Source organism: Tachyglossus aculeatus, chromosome 21 (genome assembly GCF_015852505.1).
Source record: "Tachyglossus aculeatus isolate mTacAcu1 chromosome 21, mTacAcu1.pri, whole genome shotgun sequence".
Taxonomy (NCBI): Eukaryota; Metazoa; Chordata; class Mammalia; order Monotremata; family Tachyglossidae; genus Tachyglossus; species Tachyglossus aculeatus.
Window position 1 is genome coordinate 66,752,337 of NC_052086.1, and position 19,408 is coordinate 66,771,744.

General features: G+C 46.0%; 1 protein-coding gene across 2 annotated transcripts in view; it reads right to left on the minus strand.

The window, feature by feature from the left end:
* The window catches only part of METTL9 (methyltransferase like 9), a 61,141-nt gene extending 42,192 nt beyond the window's left edge, over positions 1 to 18,949 (minus strand). The window contains exon 1 of one of the 2 annotated variants that reach the window (XM_038762835.1): positions 18,880 to 18,949. In XM_038762835.1, the coding sequence (XP_038618763.1) occupies positions 18,880 to 18,924 (45 nt within the window). In that variant the 5' untranslated portion in view covers positions 18,925 to 18,949. Of the gene's footprint in view, positions 1 to 13,139; positions 13,343 to 18,879 lie in introns of those variants that run through there. The other variant, XM_038762834.1, reaches the window with a different exon arrangement.
* Between the last annotated feature and the right edge of the window lie 459 nt (positions 18,950 to 19,408).

Consider the following 19,408-nt stretch of genomic DNA (forward strand, 5'->3'; position numbering starts at 1 on the left):
ATTTTCTATATAAAGATTTGCCATCTGGGAAGTTCAAAAATGAACACACAGGCACTTTACCAATAAGCTTGTTTCCTCTATCTTTCAAATGGACCGTAGATTGAGAGATTTAAGCCTTCTACAGCAGGCCACGGCAATACAAGCAAGAACCTTACCAGAACACAAATTTCACTCCATTGGCTTTAATAAAAAGGACACCCTTGCCCCCCTCTACCACAAGGTTCATGCATTTTGATAGCAGATAAAGTAATTTTACAAACTCAGTTCTCCTCCAATGCAAGGGTCCCATTCTTGAAAAACCTGCTGCTAAGGAAAACTTGACTGTTTCTGAACACATCTGTGACACCACAGCACCATCCAAACTGACACACGTTGTCCCAAAAATGTTTCCTAATTCCACAACAGGGTTCGACCCAAAACGCATAGGGGAAACACAGTTTTGGAAAACTGACGGTACTGTGTAAATCAGAGCCAAACAGCATCATGTTTAATTAATGATTTTTCATTAGACAGGTGAGCTTTTTGTAAAGCACAGTAACTGAATCAATGAGTCCCCGTTTGGAATTTACCTGTAGTGATGAAACTTTGGTTATGAACCACTGTTGGGCTCAGAAACTCCTAACTTTTGCTAAAAATACTACAGTCCACCAAATAGGAAAAATACCCCTTATGAAGCTTTCAAAATGAAGTGGGCCTTCACTTCATAGCCCTGCTGCTACAAAGTGCTTTGTAGTCCCTCGAAAATGTTTGTGAGACCAATTTTGTTGCTGTCCCTATCCTGGTAAATTCTGATTGAAACTCAAAGCAGCTTCTTCCTCACAGTTCCATTAAAGAGAAACTGAAGAAGTCAGTTTCGTAAAATACACAGCAGTTAGAAATAGGAAGGGTTGGTTATTCTCTTAGGTTGGTGGATTTTCTGCATGCCTCCTCACTCCCTAAACTTGACAGCCAGTATTTTTTTCTCTGCTGAGTGCTACTTTACCATGATTGTTACTATTATTTCATTAATTCAAACTAGGCTGCCAAAAACAATTTGATTTTCCTATCCCTAAATACTGAGCAACAGAAATAAACCATGTTCCTTTGCATTTCTGTCCTGGCTTTAAAATAGGCATTCATTTTTTCTGCTCAGCTTTCCATGCTTTTCAATTTTTCTTCCCCAAATAACCATTAGTCCTAACACCCCAACATACCTCAAGTTATAACATCCTTGTGCCTGCCTCAGACTATTTTTATTGAACACCGGTCTTCTTGTTTCGTCTTCTGAACCCTCTAACACCCATGCCACTCTAACCTATATTTATCTTATGTTCTTTCAAAGAGCAGTGAAGATGGAAAGGGTAGTTTATGAGGCCTGCTATAAATGCCATCTCCCCAGTGATGTGCAATCAGGTATGTCCTACTAATATGAAATGAAGTCATTTAAGTGAAGCAGGAGAGCAGCAATTTCAATGTCATGCACTAGTAAATGGACAATCAGGGTTCAAACAATAGGCTCTGGCTTCCGGAACTAGCAAAGGCTAGCACTGCTCACTGCAAATGATGCTCGCCTGATGCCACAGGGAATTTTGGGCTGCTTAACAGCAACTATTTCAAGCTACCAAAATTAGCCTTAAGAGCATCTCCTTCAACCTTCCGGACTTAACAAGAGCCTTGGTACAAAGAATCCTGCTTGGGCTCTGCTGAATGGACCAGCTCAACCCCAGCACCCTCGTATACCCCTCTGCTTCCCCCACCTCCCACCCCCTCTACCACCCAGCAGGGCATCTAGAGCACTCTCCGGCAAGGGACCCCCGAGGTCCTCTTTCAACCCTGATCAGACCTGAGGTAGACCTGGATGTTTATTAATAATAATAATAGCATTTGATAAGCGCTTACTATGTGCCAAGCACTGTTCTAAGCACTGGGGTAGACACAGGGTCATCAGGTTGTCCCACGTGGGGCTCACATGTTTAATCCCCATTTGCCAGATGAGGTAACTGAGGCACAGAGAAGTTACGTGGCTTGCCCAAGTCACACAGCAGACAAGTGGCGGAGGCGGGATTAGAACCCACATCCTCTGACTCCCAAGCCTGGGCTCTTGCCACTGAGCCACGCTGCTTCTCCAGCTGCTTCTTTAGTTTGGGCTGAGATCAGCACCAGGGGCAGGCCTTAAATTATGGCCCATTCTGGACCCTGCAACATTCAAAAAGGACTGGGCTAGAGAGAACTCTAAATTTGGAGCTTTGCCCTGAGATGGGGTAGGCAAAAAGGAGACCGAATATGGGGTCAGTACGAACAGCCGCAGGGTGCTAGTACTTCCTCTGCTAATATACCCGTGATCTACACCTACCCTCCACAACCTCCTCAAAGTCCTGGTTTTGACTTGGGGTCAATCAATCAATCAATCAATCATATTTATTGAGCGCTTACTATGTGCAGAGCACTGTACTAAGCGCTTGGGAAGTACAAATTGGCAACATATAGAGACAGTCCCTACCCAACATTGGGCTCACAGTCTAAAAGGGGGAGACAGAGGGAAAAAAAAAAACCAAACATACTAACAAAATAAAATAAATAGAATAGATATGTACAAGTAAAATAAATAAATAAATAAATAGAGTAATAAATATGTACAAACATATATACATATATACAGGTGCTGTGGGGAAGGGAAGGAGGTAAGATGGGGGGGGGTGGAGAGGGGGACGAGGGGGAGAGGAGGGAAGGGGCTCAGTCTGGGTCCTTCCTAGCCCTGATTCACGTTTCATGATTCAAACTGTAGGAGAAAATAATCCGATTCACAAAATGCAGGGGATGAGGTTGACAAAACAAGGATAAAATAAAAAACCCAGCCTAAATTCAAACATTTGCTGCAGTGGCCAAGTGCAAAGAGCCCAGGACTGAGTCAGAGGACCAGGGCTTTAATCCCGGATCCACCACCTGCCTGCTTTATGACTTTGGGCAAGTCACTTAACTTCGGCGCTTAGAACAGCACTTGGCACATAGTAAGCATTTAACAAATACCATCATTATTATTATTCTCTGGGCCTCAGTTTCCGCAAAATTGGGGAATTGAAAAATGGGGAATACCTGTTCTCCCTCCCTCATAGACTGAGAGCCTCATATGGGACACGGTCTGTATCTGATTACCTTGTATCCACCCCAGCACACAGTACAGTGCTTGACACACTAAGCACTTAAATACCACTGCATTATTATCACTGTTATCATTATTAGTAATACATTATAATTATTACCAGTAGTAGTAGATATTTTTGCCACGACCTAAAAATCGATCCTTCCACACATGAGAAGCACTAAGTTTCTCAGCCCGTCACCCATGAGTTATTTCTGCTTTCCTGGGGCTTTTGAAAAGAGTTGCCTAAGTGGTTAAGCTGCACAATCATCAGAAAAGTTGCATTGCCACAGGTTGTACACTTTACATACTGTGTGCAAACAACAAGCTTAGTTTCCCGAAAGAAACCCCAGATGATGCAAGCAGTTGTTTCAACAGCATCTTGCTTTATGTGGTGTTTCAGTCCAAAGACTTCTCACATTCCAATCACACCCAGATATCTCTGGGTTTCTGGGCCTATCTGGTTGAAAAATATGGAAGCTGGTTAGAGTATTACAGAGCGCTTTCAAATGGTAATGGAGGAATGCCATAATCCAGTTGAAATGTCTTGAAGGGATTTGAGACAGCAGATGTCCACAACTGGGCTTCTAGGTTTTACAGCCTACTCATGAAAAAGCACTGATTAAAAACTCATGATTCTCATCTTGGGTTTTATATCTCGGGGATGGATAAACATTGAAAAGGACAGGCAGACACAATCCAGTGCTTTTTCTCCTACAAAAAACTGGTCCCCAAAAGGTGGATTTCTGGGTTCCATCATGGAGATACGGCCTGGAATTCGGGGCCCGGGGTTCTGGGTCCCTGGAACAGCTACTTGGAGGCGGAAAGTCCTCCTGGCTCATAGGCTGAGTTGGGTCAGGACAGAAGAAGGGCCTGGCTACATTTTGGTCAGCTTGGGTTCCCTCCAGATGCCCTTATTTCAGCCTTTTGAGGGCTGGAGCACCGCTGAACTTGCACAAGAGCGCTCGCCGGCTGCGGCTCCCACACAGGTGAACCCGCCACACATATGCAGCAGTAGCTCCTGGAAACAAGACCGCCGTCTCCTCTAGTCCTGACTGGATCCAGGCCAGATCCACCCACCCCAATCCTAGGGCCCTGCTCCGCGTCCCAAGTGACGAGTTGGGGCTTTAATGGGGCTCCAGTAAAAACAAAATACCTCCTTCTGCCATTTATTTTGTCCGGAAAAATGTTCTACCTCCCTAGCATTTGCATGGCCTAGTGGATGCAGCCCGGGCCTGGGTTCTAATCCTGGCTCTGCCGCTTAGCTGCCACGTGACCTTCTCTGTGCCTCGGTGACCTCATCTGTAACAGGGGGATTAGTACCGTGAGACACAGGTGGGGCGCGGGACTGTATCCGGCCTGATTATTTTACAGCTATCCCAGTGCTTAGTACAGGGCCTGGCACAAGTGCTTAACAAATACCATAAAAAACTGTAAAGTTCTTGTGCACCCATTGCGTTTCTCACCTCCTGTATTAATGGGACTCAAAAGTCGTTTGCTCCTACAGAAAATAATTCTGCATATACCCGAAAACAGAGATTTGGGGAGTCATAATCTCAGAGATGATTCACTCCTTCAACCGTATTTATTGAGTGCTTACTGCGTGCGCTGTACGAAGCCCTTAATCTTTAGCTGCCCACCCGCTCCGCTGAGATACAGACCAGGGCAGAAAGGTGCTGCCAAATGAAGCACCAAAACTTCCTGTGGCAATTGGGTATTCTCTCTCATCTAGGTAGTCCTTTGCCCCAGCCCGGCATAACCGGCATAACCGGAGAACTGGGAAAGATCACAGCCCAGGGCAGAATGACTGTAGGCTAACGCGGATTTCCGCCTAGGTGAGGGAGTTCTTTGAATATGTTCTCCTCAAAGGCTACACCAGGCACAATAACTTCGGCAGGAAAACGCACTCTGCTTGTTAATGTCTCCCCATGAATACCATGCGCACCAATCCTCCCTTGCAGGGCAGGCTTCCTCAGCTGGAGATCAGAGGCAGTTTGAAAAGGGTCTTATTAAAAGCCATCTTTGAAGATCCCTACTGAAACGTTCCTCATTCTGCATTAACTATAGGAATTTATTTTTCGTAAGAATAAACTTGCAATCACACTGGAATTATTGCTAATCAGCCCTTATTGACAAGGATTATAAAACGGGATTTGATTGTCAGACATGGAAGTATTTCAAAGAAATGCCTGTAAAAGTGCTCTCTCTTTCTTCCCTTCATTGTAACAAGACCCCAAACCATCACTGCGGGCAAATGGTTGTAAGTAAAGAGAATTTATCAATATGCCACTTAATAACAGACTACACCCTGCAGACTCCACTAATAGTGGCTCTGCAAATGCTTGTACCCCATATTGAAAGTATTATAATCATTAAAAAACATTTTTTTTTGCTAAAAATCCTTGCCTACATTCATTTTTTACAAACTTTTTCAATAAGCATATGGATTTTGACCCTTCAGACAATCTGGCTGATAAATTAAGCCTACACCCCATAAGTAGAAATATTATCTCCCTCTAAAATTTTATTTGTTCCTGGGACGAAGAGAAATTGATGAAGGTAAAATTTTTCCCAGTTGGTTCTTTTGGATGTTTCAACTGATTATCAAACATATGCTACACATCAGGATATCCTTTTGTTTCTATAAACAGGGAATTTGAGCACAATGGTAAGAGTATGTTATCTTCAAATCACAGGGTATAAGAACTAGCTGTAAAACACTTAGTGGCTTTTAGGTGATCAGTCAATGAAGTTCTAAACATTTTTAGAGTAATAAAAAAAACAACAAATTTTACAGATAGATTCCAATAGACGACAATGGCTCTTGACCTTTTCTGACTCAAAGTCTAACTATTTCAGTGAAAATTTGGGAGACTAATTACATAGTCAAATTGCCCTTAGTAGAGTATGGTGATAATACCATTAAAAAAAAAAGTGCTTACTGTGTACCAAGTACTGTACTAAGCACTGGGGTAGTTACAAGATGATAAAGTTGGACCCAATCCATGACCCACAAGGGGCTCACAGTTTTGTCCCCATATTACAGATGGGATTACTTAGGCACAGAGAAGTTAAGAGGCTTGCCCAAGGTCACACAGCAGACAAGTGGTGATGATGATGATGATGACAGTGGAGTCAGGATTAGTACCCATGTCCTCTGACTCCCAGAATGACTAAGAGGAAAGGGAGGTTATGGAACAGAATAAGGCATGGTGCATTAGAAGGGCAGACTTGTTCTCCAAGCTACTCATGATCAGCCCAGCCTCTCTGGAATACCGTCTCTCCATACTAGGACAGAATCAGAGGTGGGGCCAAAAGCTAAGTGGAATTTCCAAGCTCCCACCCTGATGTTCCTGCTACCAAAATAGTGGGCAGCTAGATATAGACAGGAGAGTCATAACTAAAGGTAAAAGGAAGCCCAAGACCACTGCGGGGAAACTCACTCTCACACTGTCTCTCTCTCTCTCACACACACAGATTTGTAGGCACTATCACATTTAGGAACCCTACAATCAAGGACGATAGACTGGAAGATATTTTTAAACTAAAATTACTCTAAGACTGACCACGCGTACTAGAACCTAGCAATTGCCTTTCTCGTAGGAATAGTATAACCCAGATGAGGTCGGTGATTTGAATTTCACTCTGGATAGTATGTGGACACCCCACTTCTGAGGTATGGAAGAGCATTCAGGGATTCCTTCTCACCATCAGGAGCATCATTTCAAATCAAAGGCAACTCTCTACATCATCGATTTGAGACTGCGTTGCTTGGGTTGGATTTGTGGGGGGAAAAAAAGAGAGAAAAAAATCACTACCTCCCCAAATGAGCTAGTTCACTGGCAGACTCACTAAGAATATTCAATCACTGCTATAACTTTTAGTAAGATTTTAATACAGACTCAGAGCAGCTGGGATACTAAACAATAGGGCTTTTATTGAAAGTTTCAAGAGTCTCCTGTGGCATTACCTAGTGGGAACGCATAGATCCCTGTTATACCCATCAGTGGAAGGAAACTAATCTGTGATTGAAGAGAACATTCATCAGAGCTTTCAAGCAGGGCCTTTAAAGAAGGCACGGAGCTCAACCTCTTTCAGGCATTTGGCTGTAGAAGACTCCAACAGACTAGAAAATGGTTCAGTCAAGACGGGTCAAGGAGGGGGAGAGGAAAATCCATCAGCAACAGCCTGGGCCTTCACAGGTTCAAATCCCGGCTCCGCCAATTGTCAGCTGTGTGACTTTGGGCCAACTGCTTAACTTCTCTGTGCCTCAGTTACCTCATCTGTAAAATGGGGATTAAAACTGAGCCCCTCGTGGGACAACTTGATCACCTTGTAACCTCCCCAGTGCTTAGAACAGTGTCGTGCGCATAGTAAGCGCTTCATAAATGCCATTATTATTATTATTGAAACATTACAGGTTCCTGTACAACTTGAGACAACTAACAGTTCCTGGGGCATTTTTGCTAGATCCAACAGCTACCTTTGTCACAACCGGGATGTCCTCCTATTGGGATTTACAAGGTTTTGCAAGGAAAGTGACAATCCACCAATGGTACTTGAGTGCTTACTGTGCGCACAGCACTGTACTCAGCGCTTGGGAGAGTACAACAAAAGAAGTAGACACGTTACCTGACTTACAGAAGCAGAGTGGCTTAGTGGAAAGAGCACGGGCTCAGGAGTCAGAGGTCGTGGGTTCTAATCCCGGCTCCGCCACTTGTCAGCTGTGTGACTTTGGGAAAGTCACTTAACTTCTCTGTGCCTCAGTGACTTCATCTGTAAAATGGGGATTAAGAGTGTGAGCCCCTCATGGGACAACCTGATAAACTTGTATCTACCCCAGTGCTTAGAACGGTGCCTGGCACATAGTAAACGCTTAACAAATACCATTATTATTATTATTAGAGGAGCTAACAATCTAGTAAATGGTTATGCGAAAAATAGCTCCTTGTTCTATTTTGGGCTCATTAGCTTTGGCAGAACAAAGTTCTGGGCCCTAAACTACATTTAGGGATTCTCAAAATGGGCAAACATTGGTGATTCAAAAGATATTCACATTTTTGGGCCCTTGGCAAGATAGCCTCTATAGACAGTGCTCTGCACATAGTAAGCGCTCAATAAATACAATTGATGATGATGATAGACACCGGTAAGATTGGAAGGCCTGAACTGAAATCAATCAACTGTGTTCTAGTTGCATCAACGTAGGTTACCCGCTGATTCTTACTATAAAACAGCTAAGCACTGTGGCTTAAGTTTCAATGCTTTCCTGGTAGTTGCATTAACTTTAAAATTTGGGTCCTCAGCTGGTTTCCAGCTGGACAAACCATCAAGGCAATGATGCAGATCATAGAGTTTTATTTAATCCTCAAACAAGGGACGAGTTCCACACTTAGAGTGGGCTCTCTTCTTATGAGCCAATCACATTTTGTAATTTGTGATCAAAGAACTTGCTGACAAATTGGAGAAGCTCTAGACCACCTATGCAACAAGATCCATCTGCTATTTTATATATATATATATATATAATATATATTTCTTATAAATAGTTGTGGGTTGGGGGATTGGGCCAACAAAACAAATTTACATTCCAAGAGGGCATAAGATGGGTGATTAAAACACTGCTGCTGCTGCTGCGACGTCCTATACGTGTTTATAATTTTAAGGGTGTTTCTCTCTCTACCCCTAAACCAAATCTCTTGGTTATATCAAAATGTAAGAATCACATGATCAAACGCAGCCCACAGTTTTTATTATGAACTCCGTACCTTCCATTTTGAGTCTAAATAAAAAACCAGAAGAAAATATTGAGCAAAGTATGGTTCAATCAAATCCATAACCCTCCAAAAGAACCAGATGTGGACGGCTGCAGGGCCTATATAGTCAAATGAACGATGCAACACTCTTCATAAAACTATTCACTTGCAGAGGCCAAAAATAGACCCTACAAAATGTATGTATTTCACTTACAAAGAAACTAACGGGCAAAGTCAAAAACCTGGGATTTAAGGTTTCACGGAAAGGATAAATGGGAAAGAATCCTTAAATTCTTACTTTTCATTCATTCAATCATATTTATTGAGTGTTTACTGTGTGCAAAGCACTTTACTAAGCGTTTGGGAGAGTACAATACAACAACAGACACATTCCCTGCCCACAGCGAGCTCACAGTCTAGCGGATTCCTTAAACGGATCCCTTAAATTTTCACACATCCCTTTTCTTTGTTGATTGTAACATTTATTCTTGAAAGTATTTCACAAGTTAGCAATCTCTAGAATACATATTTATTTATGCAATTCAAAAGATGGTTGGGAATCGACATTTTAAGTTCCTTTTCTTTCCTTCCTGAATACTCATAGACACTAATTTGACCCTCAATGGCAAGAAATGATAAAAATTTCCAATTTAATGAGCAAAAACTTATTGTCTCTTCAGAAGCAAAACGGAGTACTGGATACAAGTACCAATTTTTCCTGAAACTTCGATGCAATGCTTTAGCTTTCCACCAAACAAGTAGTTCACTTATGATGAAACTTTTATGTCAGTGTTTAGAATTAACCTTCTTGTGTAGGTTAGTAAAGTTAATCCACCCCAATTTCATCACCACCACTGAGGTCATATTCTACAAGTTAAACATTTGCATCTAAAAGTTTCCTCCCATTACCCCACATGATTAATAGGCCAGAGTGCTCACCGTTTTCTTAGTCTAGTCTTATTTCTATCAACCAGCCGAAATAAACTTTTAGCTATTCCATTCTCATTTCCCCAGTACCCTTATTACCTACCCATACTGTAACCGTTGTATTTAAGTACTATTTTTTCTAAGATGAGAGGCTTTCGCTAATGAATCAGTGCCTACCCAAACATACGCCCACACACTTTGCAACATCAGAATTGTCCACCCCAATGTTTTGTGTGATGGGTGTGCCGCAGAAGCAGGCGCTCTGCAATGAAAACCTGCACCTTTGGGATTTAGAGAAATAAAGAATTTAGATCTGCTTTAAAAAAAAACAACACAAAGGCTCACCGCTGAACATTTGATAAATCAATGCTAAGAGCTAGAGTCATACGTTTCTCTACAAAAGTTGTTTCGCCTGATTTATTTTCCAGATAATTCTTTCACGCATTTTAGGTGGGGAAAATACGCTTAAACTCCAGTGCAAACTCTCTCACCCACAAAAGTTATTCACCCTCTTTCCCTGATAACAAAGAATTAAAATCCGATGAAATGTGGGCACTAAAAATAGTTATGTAATATAGGCTGTTGTGTGCATTCATTAGCAATCATAAAACACTATATAAATACTAGGTATATCAGCAAAATACCGGGCAGGACTCCAATACCCTCTTAAATAATTTTTAATGAATGCGACATTAACTTCTGGCTCAACTCAAATATCACAGACCTCTTACCAGAAACTGAATTTAAGCCTCAAATTCCACGTCCGCTATTGCGATTATTAGACTGCACATACACATATGCACATACTGCATATACATATATGCACGTACTGCATATACGGCCTGCATATATATTCTTTCCCTGCCATAAGGCCAGTTTGGCTCTAAAGAAAGCCCACCGGTATTGACCGTGCCCCATCGTCCTGACCATACAACCACGAAAATTTAGCCATGACTTTCACTCAATCCCTTGCAGCATCTTTGGCTCGTTACAACGACCCCATCGGAAGCACAGAATAAAGTTGGGGTAAAAAAAAACCACAATAAACTGTCTTTTTTTTTCCTTCTTTGGGGGTGGCGGGGAGAGTGGGAGCCGGATGGGGCAAAGCCTCACAATGGGATATTTTTAAGGTCTGCAAAGATGTCACCCATTCACTCAATCGTATTTATTGAGTGCTTAGTGTACTAAGCGCTTGGGAAGTCCAAGTTGGCAACATATAGAGACGGTCCCTATCCAACATAGGGCTCACAGACTAGAAGGGGGAGGCATGCATGTCAGCAGGATGAGGATCATTAGACCCTCCCGGTGAAAATTTTTTATGACCCATTGTATGATTTCCAGGGTCTCTAGGATTTGCAGGCTTAACTGTGCCAAACTAAGGGGGATTTAGGGGGGTGGAGGGAGGTGATGGGGTCCCCTTTGAAACTTTTCGGTGCCAGGTGTGTGCCATCCCACCTCGGTGGGCCCTGAAGTTCCCCATCCTGAACCTGCGAGGGGTGAAGCTTCGGCACACTTCAACTCCAAAAAGTGGATGGTTGGAAAAGTCCTAACAATAACCACCGGGGCCGGGAGAACAATACCATTCGCTGCTTCCCCTGCCCTGGAAGCAGAGGCGTGGGGTTGGGTAGGGACTGTCTCTATATGTTGCCAACTTGGACTTCCCAAGCGCTTAGTCCAGTGCTCTGCACACAGTAGGCGCTCAATAAATACGATCGATGGATTGGGGGGGCTTGGAGGGGGTGCCCTGGGGGCATCTACAGTCTGGGGGCAAAAGGGACAGGGTGGGGAGGGGGGAAGGGGAGGGAAGAAAAGGCCATTTTCCCCTTCCCATGGAAAACGACTCCAGCCAGCCAGCGGAGCACCCACTCGCCCTAACAAAAGGTCCCCCGCAGGAGAAGGAGATCTCCCCCTTTTAGACTGTGAGCCCACCGTTGGGTAGGGACTGTCTCTCTATGTTGCCAGCTTGTCCTTCCCAAGCGCTTAGTCCAGTGCTCTGCACATAATAAGCGCTCAATAAATACGATTGATGATGATGCTGATTTATTTATTTATTTTATTTTGTTAGTACGTTTGGTTTTGTTCTCCCCCCCTTTTAGACTGTGAGCCCACTGTTGGGTAGGGACTGTCTCTCTATGTTGCCAGTTTGTCCTTCCCAAGCGCTTTGTACAGTGCTCCGCACACAGTAAGCGCTCAATAAATACGATTGATGATGATGCCGATTTATTTATTTTATTTTGTTAGTATGTTTGGTTTTGTTCTCCGTCTCCCCCTTGTAGACTGTGAGCCCACTGCTGGGTAAGGACTGTCTCTATATGTTGCCAATTTGTACTTCCCAAGCGCTTTGTACAGTGCTCTGCACATAATAAGCGCTCAGTAAATACGATTGATGATGATGCTGATTTATTTATTTATTTTATTAGTATGTTTGGTTTTGTTCTCTGTCTCCCCCTTTTAGACTGTGAGCCCACCGTTGGGTAGGGACTGTCTCTATATGTTGCCAACTTGTACCTCCCAAGCGCTTAGTACAGTGATCTGCACACAGTAAGCGCTCAATAAATACGATTGATGATGATGATGATGATTTGTCCTTCCCAAGCGCTTTGTACAGTGCTCTGCACACAGTAAGCGCTCAATAAATACGATTGATGATGATGATGATGATTTGTCCTTCCCAAGCGCTTTGTACAGTGCTCCGCACACAGTAGGCGCTCAATAAATACGATTGATGATGATGATTTGTACTTCCCAAGCGCTTTGTACAGTGCTCTGCACATAGTAAGCGCTCAATACGATTGATGATGGGCACAAGGGTTGGCGGGGGGGCCCACACCAGGGGGTCGGAGGCCTGTTGGCAGTCGGAAGGGGCGACTCGTTGGGGAAATCAATCAATCAATCGTACTTATTGAGCGCTTGCAGCGTGCAGAGCACTGTACTAAGCGCTTGGGGAGTCCAAGTGGGCCACATAGAGAGACAGTCCCTACCCAACAGTGGGCTCCCAGTCTAAAGTTTCAAGGGGCGCAGGGCCGGAGGGGGGGGGGGGGGGAGGTCGGGCCCGCTCCTTCGCCTCAATCCACCCATTTATTGAGCGCTTCCCGGGTGCGGGGCACTGTACTAAGCGCTCGGGAAGTCCAAGTTGGCGACATAGAGAGACGGTCCCTACCCAACAGTGGGCTCCCAGTCTGGAAGTCGGATGGGGATGAAGTTGGGGCCCTCACAATAGCGGGAGCCCCCTTTCTGAGGAGGAGGAGGAGGAGGAGGAGGAAGGGCCTTCTCCCACACACACACACACACACACACACACACACACGACACACACACACACACGTGCGGCCTCGCACCTGGTGGTTCTCCTTCCTGCTGCCCAGGGCGGCCGGCTCGCCGGGGCCGCTCATCACGTTCACGTAGAGGGACCTGGCCAGGGGGCTCCTCGGGGACCGGCCGGTGCCCGTCCACATCGTCCTCGCCAGCCACGGGGAGAGCGGGGGGGGCGGCACAGCCGGGCCGGGCCGGGCCGGGCCCAGGCTCATCGGGGGCCGGGGCCGCTCCGCTCGCCGGGGGCGGCGGCGGCGGCCGCGGCGGGGACGGCGGCGGCGGCGGGGACGGCGGCGGCGGGGAGTCCGGGCTCGGCGGCGGCGGCGGCGGCGGCGGCGCTGCTCTCCATGGCGCCCAACTTGCCCAAGCGGCCGGCCCCTTCGGGGCTGCGGCGCGCGGGGGGGGGGGGGGGGGGGGGCGGGCGGGCGCGCGGGGAGGAGCGGCCGGGGAGCACCGCGGCGCGCGGAACGGCCTTTTCCGGCGCCGCCGTTTCCGCCCGGACCACGTTTCCCCGCGCGCGCGCGCGCGCGCGCACACACACACACACTTACAGTCCCCATCCTCCCCGGCGTCGCCGGGGCTCGCGCGCCGCCCGCCAATCAGCGTCGGCCTCGGGCGGGCGCGCGCCGTTCCCGCCCGGACCACGTTTCCGCGCGCGCACACGCACACACTCACACTCCCTCCCTCCCCCCCCTCCCCCATCCTCGCTGTGCGCCCGGACCACGTTTCCGCACACACACACACACACACACACACACACACACACACACACACACACACACACACACACACACACACACACACACACACACACACACACTCCGTTCCACCCCCCAATCCTCGCTGTCCGCTCGGACCACGTTTTTACACACACACACACACACACACACACACACATCCCCCCCCCGTCCCCCCCATCCCCGCTGTCCGCCCGGACCACGTTCTTACACACACACACACACACACACACCCTCCACCCCATCCTCGCTGTCCGCCCGGACCACGATTTTTTACACACACACACACACACACACACACACTCCGTCCCCCCCATCCTCACTGTCCGCCCGGACCACGTTTTTTTTACACACACACACACACACACACACACACGTCCCCCCCCCATCCTCGGTGTCCGCCCGGACCACTTTTTTTACACACACACACACACACACACACACACACGGCCCCCCCCCATCCTCGCTGTCCGCCCGGACCACGTTTTTTTTACTTACACACACACACACACACACACACACACACACACACACACACGTGTCCCCCCCCATCCTCGCTGTCCGCCCGGACCACGTTTTTTTTACTTACACACACACACACACACACACACACACACACGTGTCCCCCCCCATCCTCGCTGTCCGCCCGGACCACTCTTTTTACACACACACACACACACACACACACACACATCACCCGTGTCCCCCCCATCCTAGCTGTCCGCCGGGACCACGTTTTCTCTCTCACACACACACACACACACACACACACACACACACACACACACACACCCCGTCCCCCCCCATCCTCGCTGTCCGCCCGGACCACGTTCCCCCCCACACACACACACACACACTCATCATCATCATCAATCGTTATTTATTGAGCGCTGACTGTGTGCACAGCACCGGACTAAGCGCTTGGGAAGTCCAAGTTGGCAACATATCATCATCATCAATCGCATTTATTGAGCGCTTACTGTGCGCAGAGCACTGGACTAAGCGCCTGGGCAGTCCAAGTTGGCAACGTCTAGAGTCGGTCCCTACCCAACGGCGGGCTCACAGTCTCAAAGGGGGAGACGGAGAACAAAACCAAACATACTAACAAAATAAAATAGAATAGATATGGACAAGTAAAATAAAATAAATAGAATAATAAATATGTACAAGCATATATACACACTCTCTCTCCCTCCCTCCCCGGCGTCGCTGGGGCTCGCGCCAATCAGCGTCGTCCTCTGGCTGTCGCGCGCCTCGCCTCAGAGCCCGCCACAATGGCGGCCTCGCTCTGAGGCGAGGCTCCAACCAAACGCGCCCTCCCCCCCTCCACCCCGGTCCCGCAAAAAGGGGTTGGGAAGTCTTCCTTTTCCAAGATATCATCCGTCCCCCTCCTCAGGGAGGCTGGGAATTCCCGGGAAACGGGCCCCTTCCTGAGTCAGGGGGAGCGGGCTCGCTCGGAAAGCCTCCGGGCCTTGGGGATCCATCCAGTCCACAGCCCATGAGGCGTCCAAAACTCCTAAGGAGAGAGCCGGCTCTGGGTGGATCTGGGTTCAGATGGGGCATCGCCTCTCTCCTGCTTTGATGGGTGGTGAAGAATCAATCAATCAATCGTATTTATTGAGCGCTTACTGTGTGCGGAGCACCGTGCTGAGCGCTTGGGAAGTCCAAGTTGGCCACATACAGAGACGGTCCCTACCCAACAGTGGGCTCACAGTCTAGAAGGGGAAGACAGACAACAAAACCATACTAACAAAATAAAATAAATAGAATAGATATGTACAAGATAGAGTAATAAATATGTACAAACATCATCATCATCAATCGTATTTATTGAGCGCTTACTGTGTGCGGAGCACCGTACTGAGCGCTTGGGAAGTCCAAGTTGGCCACATATAGAGACGGTCCCTACCCAACAGTGGGCTCACAGTCTAGAAGGGGAAGACAGACAACAAAACCAAACATACTGACAAAATAAAATAAATAGAATAGATATGTACAAGATAAATAAATATGTACAAACATCATCATCATCATCAATAGTATTTATTGAGCGCTTACTGTGTGCGGAGCACTGTGCTGAGCGCTTGGGAAGTCCAAGTTGGCCACATATAGAGGCGGTCCCTACCCAACAGTGGGCTCACAGTCTAGAAGGGGGAGACAAAGAACAAAACCCAACATACTGACAAAATAAAATAAATAGAATAGATATGTACAAGATAAATAAATAAAAAGAGTACTAAGTATGTACAAACATATATACAGGTGCTGTGGGGAAGGGAAGGAGGTAAGATGTGGGGATGGAGAGGGTGATCATCATCATCATCAATTGTATTTATTGAGCGCTTACTGTGTGCAGAGCACTGTACTTGGGAAGTCCAAGTTGGCAACATAGAGAGACAGTCCCTACCCAACAGTGGGCTCACAGTCTAGAAGGGGGAGACAGAGAACAAAACCAAACATACTAACAAAATAAAATAAATAGAATAGATATGTACAAGTAAGATAGAGTAATAAATATGTACAAACATATATACATATATACAGGTGCTGTGGGGAAGGGAAGGAGGTAAGATGGGGATGGAGAGGGGGATGGGGGGAGAGGAAGGAAGGGGCTCAGTTTGGGAAGTCGTTTTTCCCTGTTTGTTTCCTATTTTAAAATCACTTCCTTCCAGACTGTACGCGTTGTGGGCAGCGGACACGCTTACGCACTCTTTCCATCCTGTTGAGTGAGCGCTGACTGTGGGCCGAGCACTCTACTAAGCGCTTGGGAAAGCAGGGACCGTCTCTCTATGTTGCCAACTTGCCCTTCCCGAGCGCATAGTACAGTGCCCTGCACACAGTAAGCGCCCAATAAATACGATTGAATGAATGAATGAATGAATGAATACAGCGCAGCACGGTGCTGTGGTTGGAGCGCAGGCCTGGGAGCCAGAAGGTCGTGGGTTCTAATCCCAGCTCCGCCACTCGTCTGCTGTGTGACTTTGGACAAGTAACTTCACTTCTCAGCGTGGCTCAGTGGAAAGAGCACGGGCTTCGGAGTCAGGGGTCAGGGGCTCAAGCCCCGTCTCTGCCAATTGTCAGCTGTGTGACTTTAGGCAAGTCACTTAACTTCTCTGTGCCACAGTTACCTCATCTGTAAAATGGGGAGTTAGGACTGTGAGCCCCCCTTGGGACAACCCTGTAACCTCCCCAGCGCTTAGAACACTGCTTTGCACATAGTATGCACTTAATAAATGCCACCATTATTATTATTCGCTGTGGCACAGTTACCTCATCTGTAAAATGGGGGTTAGGACTGTGAGCCCCCCTTGGGACAACCTGATCACCTTGTAACCTCCCCAGCGCTTAGAACACTGCCTTGCAAATAGTATGTGCTTAATAAATGCCACCATTATTCTTATTCTCTGGGCTTCAGGTATCTCATCTGTAAAAATGGGGATTGAGACTGAGCATGGGACAGGAACTGTGTCCAACCCAATTAGCTGGTTTCCACACCAAGCGCTTAGAAAATACGTAAGCGCTTAACAAATACCATTATTAACACTAAACAGACACATCCCCTGCCCACAACGAGCCAACTCTTACAGTGTACTCTCCCAAGTGTTTAGATCAGTGCTCTGCTCACAGTAAGTGCCCAATAAATGTTTGATAGTAGTGTGCCCAGATGACTTGTACGTTCCCTAGATCAGAAAATTTGATTTTTGCTACTTAAACCCACAGTCCACCGTTCTGCTGCCCAGCATCTGGAGGCCATCACAGTGGTTAGCCCTGTGTGTTTAGCTCTGACAAGACTATTCACCCACATCAGTCTTCAATCATATTAGTAGTAATAGTTTATCACAACTGACAGAAGAACAGGCATCATTTTCTAAATTAGTTGGGAACAGGAGAATCTCCTAGACATTAACCTAATTCCAACAGCTTTTGGAATCTTCATACTTTCTCCTAATAGGTACATCTTCCTCAACTAATGTCGTGGAACAAATGTTTTCCATTTAACCAGAAAAAAAATCTCCCTGCCTAAAAACACCCCTTTTCCATTATTGTATTCTTTAGGCATTTTCTGGATCTGTGTTGATTGATGTGCAAAAAAATCAATCAATCAATCACCTTCTAGACAGTAAACTCGTGGGTAGGGAACAATATACCAACTCTGTAATATTTCATTCTCCCAAGCATTTAAGCACACAGTAAGCACTCAATCTGAATGGAAAATATTTCAGTACATAACAGTGTTGGTAGACTAGTTCCCTGCCCTCTTCTACCAGACCTGGATCTTATTTGAGAATAATCCAGCTCAAAAATTTTAAAATTTGTGGGTTCAGGATTTTTCACAAGCATTAGTTTTACATTATGATGCAGGAAATCTTCCATTGCTGAATATGACTAAGGGTGGTGTATAAAATGGCTTTTTTCTCTCCGCCCAGAATATAACTTTTTCCTCTTCCCCAGCAAAACAAAGTGGGGGGGATAAAATTGATTCTTAATTTATAGATATAAATAAAAGCATAGGCCTAAAATTTGAGAGAAAAAAGAGCCATTTCAAATGTAAATAAATCCCTTTGTGTACTGTGAACTCCCATATCTTAATGTGCCTAGAAAGTACAGCTATCCCTAAAACGGCCTACACCTTTCCAAAACAAGAAAATTCAATCAATCGAGTGGCCCAGAATTGCACATGTATTTTCCAAGGACTGCACTCAAAGAAGTAGGAGAGGCGTGTCCCAGTACAGAACAAGCCTGCAAGTGACCTGTTCCAGTCATACACCACAATAAAAAGATGCTTATGTGGCATTAGGTTTGTGCCAAGGAGCCCAACAGTCCAAAGCAGCCAATTCTTGCTTTCAAAATGAGCAACCGGTCTGTGGACTGAATGACCCATTCGTTTGCAATGCAATTATTAGCATAGCAAGAATCCTCCCATACCCTCAGGTTCTTGACACACATTATTTACGCATAACAAACACAGAAACAAGCAAAATGAGATAAAGCAATTTGCCCAGGTTGCAGAGCAAGTTCAACAGCCAACCTGTTTATAGAACCCCGTGTTCTGTCTCTCAGTGTTTTCCTCCATCTCCTGAGTCTTCTTGCTTCTGCTCAAAGAGCTCTTTGCTGTACAAATGATGAGGAAGGAAACCAGCAAGTGCCTATTCCCCAAGCAGAAGTTTACAATAACCTCTGTGATTGCCCCGCCCCGCAATTACCAGAACATCGCTTCCAGACTGTAAGCTTGTTGTGGGCAGGGAACGGGTCTCCCAACTCTCGAGTGCTCACGGACAGTGCTCTGCGCATGGTAAGCGCTCAATAAGTATGACTGAATGTCACGTAAAATATTAGGGTAACATTTCTAGAATTCTTGGGTGACGTTTTAAAAATGTGAGGATGAGCTCATGTCCTACCATTTCAATAAGTTGTAATATTGGAGTAAATGTTTTCAAAATCGTTAATATCATTAAATTGCCTCCGGTGCTCTGGGCACTGAATAAAACATACAAATGTGCAAAACTCTTAAGATTTCCGCCCTTAAAGAGATTATACTCTAAATCAAGGGTCAACAA